At 44.1% G+C, this 11,622-nt stretch overlaps 1 protein-coding gene across 1 annotated transcript in view; it reads left to right on the top strand.

The window, feature by feature from the left end:
- Nucleotides 1-3,447: 3,447 nt before the first annotated feature.
- The window catches only part of DRD4 (dopamine receptor D4), a 63,760-nt gene continuing 55,585 nt past the window's right edge, over nt 3,448-11,622 (top strand). The window contains exons 1-2 of the mRNA XM_030216382.1: nt 3,448-3,479; nt 5,654-5,778. Coding sequence (XP_030072242.1) covers nt 5,736-5,778 — 43 coding nt within the window. The 5' untranslated portion in view covers nt 3,448-3,479; nt 5,654-5,735. The remainder of the gene's footprint in view (nt 3,480-5,653; nt 5,779-11,622) is intronic.

Below are 11,622 nucleotides of genomic sequence, written 5' to 3'. Positions count from 1 at the left end.
GAAAATCAAGCTCATGCATATTCGTTGTGGATATTCTGAAAACCCGACTGGCCAGGCATGTCCCAAGGACTGGATTGAGAACCCCTGGTGCAGAGTGAGCAAAGAGGTGAACCAGGGTGCCGCATTATAAAGGGTGCCATCAGGAGTCCCAACTAAGCATGGCATAGTCTCCCACCAACCCAACCTGCACTGAGGGGGAGGGAGCACTATGAACACACTCATCTCCAGGAGGGAGAAGGTTAACATCAACAGCCCACCTAAGGCACTATCCACCCTAGAACAAGTGCTAAATGACCCTGACTCCCTTCCTCCACCTCCACAGCATTCCCACCCCCTGCTGACTTAGGGGCTGATGCTCAAAACTACCGCCAGCTGGAACATGCAGCTAACGCCTGGTTTGCACACACGTTACACAGCACCAAATGCTCAGAGGGCTCAAGCACTGCTGTTAATATGCACACTAAAGTTGGCCGCAAATTATACTTAAATGGGTGAGGTCAGTGAATATTCCTTCCCAATGCACAACGAACAGAAGGAAATAATAGCCATAGCACCAAACGTTTACTGCCAGGTCAGAGGCAGCGTAGAAGGTTTACAGGAGAAGATTTCTCGTCAATGTCTTACATTAAATTGTGGGTTTTGTCTTCTTTTGCAAGTGGAATTAAGCCTGCGTAACTTTAAACACTGATAGTGAGAAACAAACGTGTGCAAGTCTGAGCAAAACCGAACGTGAAAGCACACATTGGCGCCTGGTTTTCTGCGCTTAAATATGAACCTTTCAAAAATGTTAAGTGCAAACAATTTACGAAAGGCTCATATTTTAAAAGCACGGAACAACAGCACCGATTGTGTTTGCACTTCTTGTCTGGGCATGTGCGCAAGAGCCGTGCTTGCCGCAAAACCTTCTGCGCATGTGCCAGGCACATTCCTCCCCTTGCTTTTGGTTTGTTAGCCCAAATTAACCATGCATATTATTTGCATATATAGTAACATAGTAACATAGTAGATGACGGCAGAAAAAGACCTGCACGGTCCATCTAGTCTGCCCACGATAAACTCATGTGTATACCTTACCTTGATTTGTACCTGTCTTTTTCAGGACACAGACCATATAAGTTTGTGCAGCAGTATTTCCCGCCTCCCAACCACCAGTCCCGCCTCCCATCACCGGCTCCGGCACAGACCCCGTATAAGTCTGCCCTCCCCCATCCTAGCCTCTCAACCACCAACCCCTCTTCCCCCCGCCACCCAATTTCAGCTAAGCTTCTGTGGATCCATTCCTATCATTTGCTTGGCTATTTTTCTGCACTGCTGCTGCACTATGGGGTTTTGCGTTGTGGGCTTTAGCCTTTGAGCATCTGCCCCTTGGGAAGCAGAAGATCAAGCTGGGGATCTTTCAACTGGCAGCGAACAGCCTCGATTCTTTGTATTTCTGGCATTCTCTTCTCCTGCTTTCGAGGCAGATGCACTAAAGCTTAATGAGCCTTTAATGACCCTCCAACTAGGAAATTTTGATCTGTTGCATGCATCAAAGGGCTTTTACCGAGGAAGCTAGCAGCTAACGAAAACGGAATGGAGATGAGCAATTAGTGTAAAAACCCCATTGAAACAAAATGCACTAACCTTTTCCGATTGCCTTTACTCAGGAAAAGGCAGGAAATCTAACGAGAGGTCTGTACCTCTCGTTAAGGCTGTCAGCTACAAGTTTAAAAGTGAAATGTATTTAAAAAAATAACTAGGGGGGCGAAAACGCGCGTCAGGGGCATCCTTTATTGCCGCCCCAGGTCGCTGCTGCTCCCTTCTCCCTCAGCACCAAAAGAAAAAAAAAACGTGAGGGGGCAAAGGCGCTCGTGAGGAGCGTCCTGTATGGCCGTCCTTACCCCCCCCCCCCCCCCGCCCGAGGTCGCTGTTCCCCCCCCCCCCCCCGCACGAAAAAACTCAAATTTTACCTACGTCAGAGGAGGGCGGGCCCAGGAAGAAAGAAGGGACGTCTGAGGAGGCCTTCTGACTCGCCGATCAGCTGTTCTTGCCCGTGCAGCAGAGGTGAGAGGCGCTGCACGGGCCGGTAAGGCAAAGGGGGAGGGTTGTTGGACGGGGGGAGCGGCAGCCACGACCAAAGGGGGGGCGGCGGGGGCGGGGCACGGGACCGGAGCATGGCGGGAGGCGGAGCTAGTGTGGGAGAAGACACAGGAAGGGAGGAGGGCCGGCCCGGGGCTGGGGCTGCTAAAATCTGAGATTTTTCTTGCGGGGGGGGGGGGGGGATGGCGACCTCGGGCGGGGGGGGGCAAGGACGGCCATACAGGACGCTCCTCACGAGCGCCTTTGCCCCCCCACCCTTTTTTTATTTTTGTTTTGATTTGGGAGCCATGTGCTTGTGTTTTGGCTGTTTGTGGCATGCGCAGAGCAGCTAACATAACAATTGGCTGCTCTGCGCATACTTTAGGGGCCGATTACTGATGTGTATTGTGATTCTTTGATACATTGTACTTTTCAATACCGATCTGAGCATGTGTGACTTGTTGTTTTGGTGCATTCTTCGTTTTTTAAAAATCGTTAGGGACTTTAACGATTTAGATTTTTTAACGTTTGCTTGATGCATCTGCCTCTAAATCTGTACCTCTGTATCGTCTTGTTTATATGCAGCTGGCTCTATATATAACAGAGGCGTATTTTCAAAGCACTTAGATTTAGAAAGTAGAGTAGTGTGGTAGCCGTGTTAGTCCACTCTTAAGGTTATCAATAGAAATCAAACAAAATAAAACATGGAAAAGAAAATAAGATGATACCTTTTTTATTGGACATAACTTAATACATTTCTTGATTAGCTTTCGAAGGTTGCCCTTCTTCTACATGGAATCTTGCTAGTCTTTGAGATTCTACTTGGAATGTTGCTACTCTTTGGGGTTCTACATGGAATCTTGCTACTCTTTGGGATTCTACATGGAATGTTGCTACTCTTTGGGGTTCTACATGTTAAATAGAGAGGTGTGGTAGCCGTGTTAGTCCACTCTTAAGGTTATCAATAGAAATCAAACAAAATAAAACATGGAAAAGAAAATAAGATGATACCTTTTTTATTGGACATAACTTAATACATTTCTTGATTAGCTTTCGAAGGTTGCCCTTCTTCCTCAGATCGGAAATAAGCAAATGTGCTAGCTGACAGTTGTATAATTATACATATGACAGGTCTGTTGCCAGTTCTAAGTATTGTTAACCGGTGTCTTTATTTTGCAAGTGCGTCTCATGCTTGCTTGCTGTCTGTTCATGTGCTGTAAATGTTTTGTGCCATTACTTTTGACAGACTGTCACCATCTTCTGCTCTGATAACTCTTTCTTTCCCCCCCCCCCCCCCCCCCCTTCCTTCCTGTTATACTGCTTTAGACTTCAAAAACCACACTTATTTCTATGGCCGTCTGCATTGGAAACTCCCGTCTGAAACTTTCATGATATTATAAATCTCCGCTTGAGAAGTCCCGGTCTGTATTCTGTCTCTGTTCCCCGTAGCCACTTTAGATGCTTCCGGGTTTAATTTTCGCTGCATAGACCCCGTCTCTGCCACTTTCGGAACCTTTCTGCCATACTCACTATATACCTTTGTATTTTGTCTTTGCTAAAAGTCCCAAAAGTCCTGTACTAATCCTGACAGTTGTCTGCTTTAAGCTCCCGTTGTTACTGCTCCTCTGAGTGAATTTGCCACTTTTTTCTGTACTCACTCTCTCCTGTCACAGCCTCGGTTGTAAGACTGTTAAATTTATCTCGCTTCCACCTATACTTTTTCCTTGCAAAAGGTCTCTTGACTACTATTTTCAGTTGTAATTTTAAATTTGTACTTGTCCTAGTAGCTGTTATCACACCCTTTTAATTTACAATTTGTTTTGGGACAATGTTATACTTTCAATTAATAATGCTTAAGGTTTGTCATTTATTTTCCTTTTTGACATTTGCTTTTGGTCCCTTCTAGCTTGTGTAATCGGTTCTGAATTCACTTTTATATTAAGGTTTCCTGTTGTTGACAATGCCAGCAGATGTTTCTTTCTCCCAAGTTGTGCATAATTTCATATATAATTGCTGAGGTTTTCCTGAATTTGTAGTTTGAAATGGGGCTTTATTGTGACATAATTAGGAAACATATCTTTACAGTTTGCTGTTTAGACACTATATAGATTATATCCTGCTCTCGTTATAAGCTAGGCGTTATGCTGTCCCCGCCCATCAGCTTTTATTGTTTGTACTATATATCGACATTTTACTGTTTGTGTTATACTGCGCTAAATATGAGGAGATCTTATTCACCCTCTAGGTAAGATTCTCATATACTTTGCATTTCCGATACTCATATAGTTCTGGTTTCTTGTGCTCTGTTTTAATGGTGTACTCGGTTAAAAGAAATATAAGTTACAGCCCCAGCACCGTACTATCGTGTTAGTTTATTTCGGGATGCTTTTTAATACTTTTTAATCATCGGTGAGCCTGACAATATTATAACGTTATCTTCAAGAAATACTGCACTTCCTCGCTTGCATTGTGGTTTTCGTCCTCCGAGTGCATACAACTTGGACTGGCTTATTTTTAACACTTGCAGTAATGAGTTATGTTATAATGTTTCCTGATGAATATTTCCACGTCCTGAGAATGACTATCACTTTTAAATAATATGGTTCTATAAAGAATTAAATTGTGTGAGTCTTTATAACAAGTTTTCTGTTTTTACAGCATTGTGAACTTAGATATAACACTGAAAGTCACATAAAATTACAATGGTTTAATGTTTCATTAAGAGCTAGATAACCCCTTGTATAACTTATATGATAGTAGAAGTATTATGTAGTATATAGAAGCATTTCTTTGCTTTTACTTTAATTGATATGTATATCAAATAAGTTTTACCTTTCCGGTTGAGAATATGATGCCTGCGTGCCATGAGAATACAGCGTTGCTTCACTTCTTCAGTTATTTCCTGTTGGTTCTTTATAACCCAACCCACCTTCTCTTTCCTTCTAATGCTGCAGCTGTTCTGTTTGTCATCATTTAGACAAGTCATTTCAGTCACTGATTAGTATGTATGTTTCATGCCGTATCATTAGAAGTTCTTGGTGTAAAAATCACATGTTTTAATTTGTTTTTTTCCCTTTCACCTGTTTAGGCACAAAAGCTTCCTGCCATCGCATTCGGGTTTATTTTACTATGTTCCTTTTCTGTGTGTATGGGTATTAATTTGTCATATTTATGGGTATTAACTTGTCATATTTGCACCACGATTCTGGCGTCTTGTTTGAGAATTTATTATAAAATATGCTTCTCTTATATTTTCCTGTTTAGATGCTACTTTCAACTCATCCGGTACCCGCCCCAAAAGCATTTAATATGTATTTACCTTTATTTCATTTATTCTAGGGGTATAGCTCTGGACTACACATGTTACAATACCTTTCTTGCCTTTTGTTGAAATCGGTGTTTCAGTAATATATATGGTTATCCCCTGTTACTCTTATTATAGTATGTAGTAGTTTCCTGTCTTGTTTAATGTCTATCTTTTCTTTCCCTACACAGCTTCCAATATAACTTTACAGTTTATTTTCTGCCTTACATTACAAATTAGGTAGGCCCAGTTTTTTCCATATAATATGTACACTTTATTTTTATTTCGCAGCTGGATCCTTAAAGTCTTCAGAATCGGCTGCCGCCCTTAAGGTGCCCTACAGTTCGTCCCTCATATACGTAAATATACGGACATGATGCCAAGCTCTGCTGTTCCAGGCTGGAGATTATTGCCAGGTCCTTGCTTACATTTTGTAATTTAAAATTGGGAAATTTTTACCCCAATTCCCTATACTCTATACCTTTTCTATTTCTATATCTTTATCTTGCAATAAATTAGAACAATTGACAATTACTGGTACTGGCTGGGATTGCGGTAAACCACCCCATATTGGGACTAACATTATTGAGCGTGAGTTTCAACAGTTGCATGTCTTTCTGTAGGTTTGACTAAGCTCCAAGTGAGGTAACGGATATATAAAATGCTTCCCATACTTCCAGATCATTATGCATATGTCAAGTTCCATGCATGACCTTTGTTAATATAAATTTTCCTAGGATTGACCCTTTTTGCTGTATAAGACAACCTCATACTTGTTTAAGGATTCTGAATACCTACAACCTAAAACAGCCTGCAATCTGAGTACTAACCATATATTTGTTGAGCCACCATAACAATGCTTAATCAAAACCACTATTCCTTCCGAGGACCACTGAGATAGATACATTAGATTATCTCCCCATGCGCTATGCAACAGATATAATAGAAGCCATAGAAAGACCTGAAAGTGTTTATTAGTATGATCCACCTGAAATTGCTATTACCTCAAGAGGGGTAACATCAAGATTAAGGCCCAAGGGGTTGGGTTGGGTAATAAAAAGGGAATTCCAGAGGTCACGTGATGCGCTGAGAGCGTAAGCTGCGTAGAGGCTGAGCTCCAGGGACCCCACTCTCCATATGGCCGAAAATCGCCGGAAAATTTAAGAACTAAAACTTTAAAACTTCAACTATAGCTGCGGGAAGGTGCATGGACCAATATTTGGTCGCGATGCCAGCTGGAACAGCGAAACGCAGCACGAAAATAGAGAAAGGAAAGTCCTCACCTCCCCCGGCGGAGCCTAAAATGGCGGACGGGGCACATTTGGCGCGTGATGAATTTACAGACCGCCAGCTGGCCCAGATTGCGAAGGTGATCGAGGCGGCGCTGGAAACGCGGTTTGACAGCTTAGAAGTACATCTGGGAAAGCTGGACGCCACTATTGAGGGGTTAGCAACGCGCACTCAAACGCTGGAACAGCGTGTGTCGGACATGGAAGACACGTGGCAGACCACAGAACCGAAGCTCGCGGAGTTGGAAAAACAGGTTAACATGCAGGCAGCAAAAATTGACGACCTAGAGAACCGTGCAAGGCGTTCCAATTTGAGACTGGTGGGCATTCCCGAAACTGTGCTGGAGAAAAATTTGGGGCCTGCCCTGGAAAAATGGTTACAGCAGGAATTTGCATTATCAGACAGTAGGGGAAGCCTCAGTATCGAAAGAGCCCATAGACTGGGACGGTATCAGGAAGGAAGGAAGTCACGTGTGGTTATTCTCAAAGTCCATAATTATATCCATAAAGAGGAAATCATGCAGGGATTTAAGTCCAAGCGGGGCAATCTGACCTTTGAAGGACATGAGATTTTGATTTTTCCAGATTATTCGGCTGGGCTACAGGAAAAGAGAAGAAGATTTCACCCAATATGCACAGCCCTAGTGGAAAAGAAGATCCGTTTTTCACTGTCTTACCCAGCTGTCCTCAAAATCCAAAGGAATGGGAAATGGCACAGTTTTGAGTCGGAGAAGCTGGCTGCAGCCTTTATAAATAAGAATAGTGATGATCAGACTCCCACAACATGAAGACAGCCGGACTGTCGGCTTGGAGTGGATTTTCCTAGACAGAGGAGTAGTATCTGGACAATATTACAGGACATTCATACAGGGTATGTGATGTTGAATAACAGTGACAGATATCTGAATGTGGGGAGTGGGGTCCCTAGCAGATAAGTGACCGAGTAACACCTAGATGGTGTACAAGAAGGGATTTGGAGAAGGGGGGTTGGGGGGGGGAGGGGGAGGGAGATCTAGGGAAAAGAAAGATGGAATGATTGTGCTGGAAGTGAGAGTGGGAAAGTTGGCATTTACTTTTGTTGGGAGGACAGGAGGCCGGGGAAAAGATAATAACAGAGCTGGAAATTGGAGGCAGACAACCTTGGGGGAGGCTGGGCTCCCGGGGCTGTGTTTGATGGGAGAACTTGGGATAGACCAATTCTTGGCTATTGGAGATGCAGGGTAAAACTGGGTTGAACATCCTTTCCTGGAATGTATCAGGGATCACCTCCCCGGTGAAAAGATACAAAATCTTATCACAATTGAGGGCGCATGGGGCGGATATTGCCTGTCTCCAGGAGACAAAACTGTCTGATGAAGAACACACAAAACTTTGTCAACAGTGGGTGGGGGAGTGTCACTACTCCTCTTCGGGAAATAGAAGAAGTGGAGTGGTGATCTTGGTTAAGAAAGGTATCCCCTGTCACTCCAAATTGATATTTAAAGATAAGGAGGGGAGAGTAGTGCTGGTGCTCATCAATTATCAGGGAACAAAGTTCTATCTTTGTAATGTTTATGGTCCAAATAATTATAGCCCACAGTTTTTTCAATCGATAACAGCACTTGGGTTACAATATGCTGATGCCCCTTGGGTCTGGGCCGGGGATTTTAACCAGGTCATAGACCCAGAAATGGATAGATCCTCCCCGAGGGCTATAGCAGCACTGGGCCGCGGGAAGGGTTTACCAGCCTTGTGCAGAGCGCTGCACGTGGTTGACCCTTGGCGCTTGTTGCACCCGGATGCACGAGATTACACCCACCAGTCTAAAGCACATGCTACCTGGTCTCGGCTTGACTATATTCTGCTAACGCAGTCTTGGTTTTTTAGAGTAAGGAAAGCTTTTATAGGTCCCACTGAGATTTCAGACCACGCGATAATTGGGTTAGAGCTGGATTTAGAGGTTAGAGGATCGGGTGGTGGATTTTGGCGGTTCCCCTCATATCTCTACCAGGACCCAACATTTGTAGATCATATGAGAAACCGTTGGAAGTTCTATGTAGAGACAAACGCACAATCTGAGGTGGCGCCAACAATATTTTGGGAGGCTTCAAAGGCGGTCCTTAGGGGAGAGGTCATTGCCTTTATGAGCGCCCGGAAAAAACGCTTAGCGGCGGGCATTTTACGTTTAGAATCAGCATATAAGCTTGCAAAGAAGCGACATATAGTTAACCCAACTAAAGAAAACCAAGAAACCATGGTAGCAGCTTTGGTAGCATTAAATACAATGATTCATGAAAAATATCAAAGCTTATACTATGCGAGGAGGCTTAATTTTCAAAGATACGGCAATAGGTCGGGTAGGTTATTAGCACATATAGCAAGAACTAAGAAAACAAACCCCTTTATTTCATGTATCCAATTGCAAAATAGGTCCCGGCTGACACAGCCAGCGGAGATTGTAAAAGCGTTCCAGAAATATTTTACAGAAATATACTCTGAAACAGGGAAACACCAGGGCCCTCTTATACAAGATTACCTTGAAGATGCAGGCATGCCGCGGTTAGAGCCGCAGGTTTGTGATTCCATAGCACAACCCATAAGGGCGCAGGAAATTCAACGGGTGGTAAAATCTCTCCCTCTGAAATCGGCTCCGGGCCCGGATGGTTTTTCAAGTGAATATTACAAAATTTTGGGCCTGGAGTTGATTAAACCCTTAATATCATACTTTGAGGCGGTGGTGGAACGAGGATGGTTTTCACCCGGTGAAAATGAAGCACTCCTTACACTGATTCCTAAGCCGGGTAAGTCCCCAGACCAATTAGAAGCGTATAGACCCATATCATTATTAAATGTGGATATAAAAATCTTGGCCCGCGTTTTGGCAGATAGGCTTGCCCAGCATTTACCATCCTTAATTGGGAAGTATCAGGTGGGTTTTGTTAAGGGGCGCCAAGCAACGGTGAATGTACGGAAAGTGTTGTTGTCTATTGCACGCAGCCAGGCCATGGGAGAGAGGTTGATGTTGGTGGGCCTAGACGCCGAAAAAGCATTCGACAAGGTGCAGTGGGCCTACCTGTTTCAGGTTCTGGAACATGTCGGAGTAGGGGGATGGTTTATGGAGGCGGTTTTAACACTATATAGCAATCCCTCTGCTAGAGTAATTACAAATCGGCTGCAATCAGCCCCATTTCAGTTACAGAGGGGTACTAGGCAGGGCTGTCCCCTATCGCCCTTATTGTTTTTACTATACTTAGAACCGTTGCTTAGAACGATCATAAGAGACCCGGAGGTGAGGGGGATAGCCATGCCATCGTTGGAGGTCAAGGTGTTGGCTTTTGCCGACGACATCCTTTTGACATTGACTAATCCCGCATCCTCGGTGCGACACTTAATGGAGAATTTGGACGAGTTTCAGTTTTTGACAGGGTTCACCTTAAACTATCATAAATCCGTAGCTCTCCCTATACAGGTGGACATTAGATTACAGTGGGAGGGGAATTTTCCTTTCCAATGGGCACAGTCTAGTATCAAATACTTGGGGGTACACATTCCTGCAGATTTAGCAGAACTTTATGAGGTCAACATGGGACCCCTAAAAGAGCGTGAATGGGAATTCTTGCAGAGGTGGCGGGCTCTTCCCATCTCATTACTGGGACGTATAGCGCTTTATAATATGGTTCTCTTCCCAAAGTGGACTTATATATTTCAAATGCTGCCATTTCATATGAGGCCACGGGATGTACAGTGGCTGCGAAAAAAATTGACAAATTTTATATGGCAGGGAAAGAGGGCCCGTATGCCCTTTGAGAAAGTGTTGTTACCCCGCATAAAGGGGGGGTTGGGACTACTAGACATAAAGTTGTTCTCCCTGGCCAGTAGTATGAGACACCTGTCAGACTGGTTCCGCTCCACAAATTTTTTCTCCTGCACAGAGACAGAGGTGACAATCCTGGGAAAAATGCAATTTTCCTATTGGCTCCATGCGCCCTCCAGAGATTTACCGGGGTTGGGCCCCTATCGACCGATCCTTTTGCCCCTGAGAACTGCGTGGAGATGGATGGGCAAGATATTGCGGGTGGATACCAAAATCTCGCCTTTGCTGCCCTTAAAGGGTAATTTAGCCTTTCCCGCGGGTGGTGATTTGGTTCCTTTCCAGAGGTGGGCAAAAAGGGGAATTAGGTACTTATTCCATGTGGTCTCTGAACAAGGGACATTAAAATCATTTGAGAACTTGAAGGAAGAGTATGGATTGGGTGTGAATGACTGGTTAGCATATACACAATTACGACATTATGTAAACTCTTTGCCGGCAGAATCATTAAAAAATATCGCTTGGGAAAAACTGAGTGAAGCATTGGGTTTTGAGGCTCAATCACGAGTCCCCCTGAGCTATTTCCATCGAGGTCTGAGGGACTCATTACAACAAATTGACTGTTCCCGGGTGGCACAGGCCTGGACTGAGGAATTACAGAGTAAGTTATACCCTGAACAGATTGAAAAATGTCTAAAAAATATGACCTCGGTGACGGACAACGCTACCTGGTGGGAGCTACAATATAAATTTCTGCTTCGGCTACACGTCTCGCCACACAGAGCATATAAAGCCACGCTTCGAGAAGTGGACAATTGCCCAAAATGTAAGGAGGATATGGCTCATCTGGGGCACATGTATTGGTCATGCGCACCAGTTAAAAACTTTTGGATGGAATTGAGTGACCATGTCTCCAAAATATGGAATCGCACTTGGACACCAACGCCTAAGCAACTGTTTGACCTTTTTGATGTACAGCGGCCAGTGCCGACAGGTCTCACGGCATTTTTGAAGAGGACAATATTAATGGCAAAACGTGTCATATTACAGTTATGGTTGGTAAATGATCATCCAAGTGTCGCACACTGGAGATCCGCAATGATTCAGGCCTGTGCCATCGAAAAGAAAGGCATAAAAGACTTAGCCTCCAAGAGAGGTGATCAGTTTTGTCATGTTTGGTC

Source organism: Microcaecilia unicolor, chromosome 10 (genome assembly GCF_901765095.1).
Source record: "Microcaecilia unicolor chromosome 10, aMicUni1.1, whole genome shotgun sequence".
NCBI classification, from domain to species: Eukaryota; Metazoa; Chordata; class Amphibia; order Gymnophiona; family Siphonopidae; genus Microcaecilia; species Microcaecilia unicolor.
The sequence above is the reverse complement of the archived record's forward strand: the minus strand, read 5'-3'. Positions and strand labels throughout refer to the sequence as shown.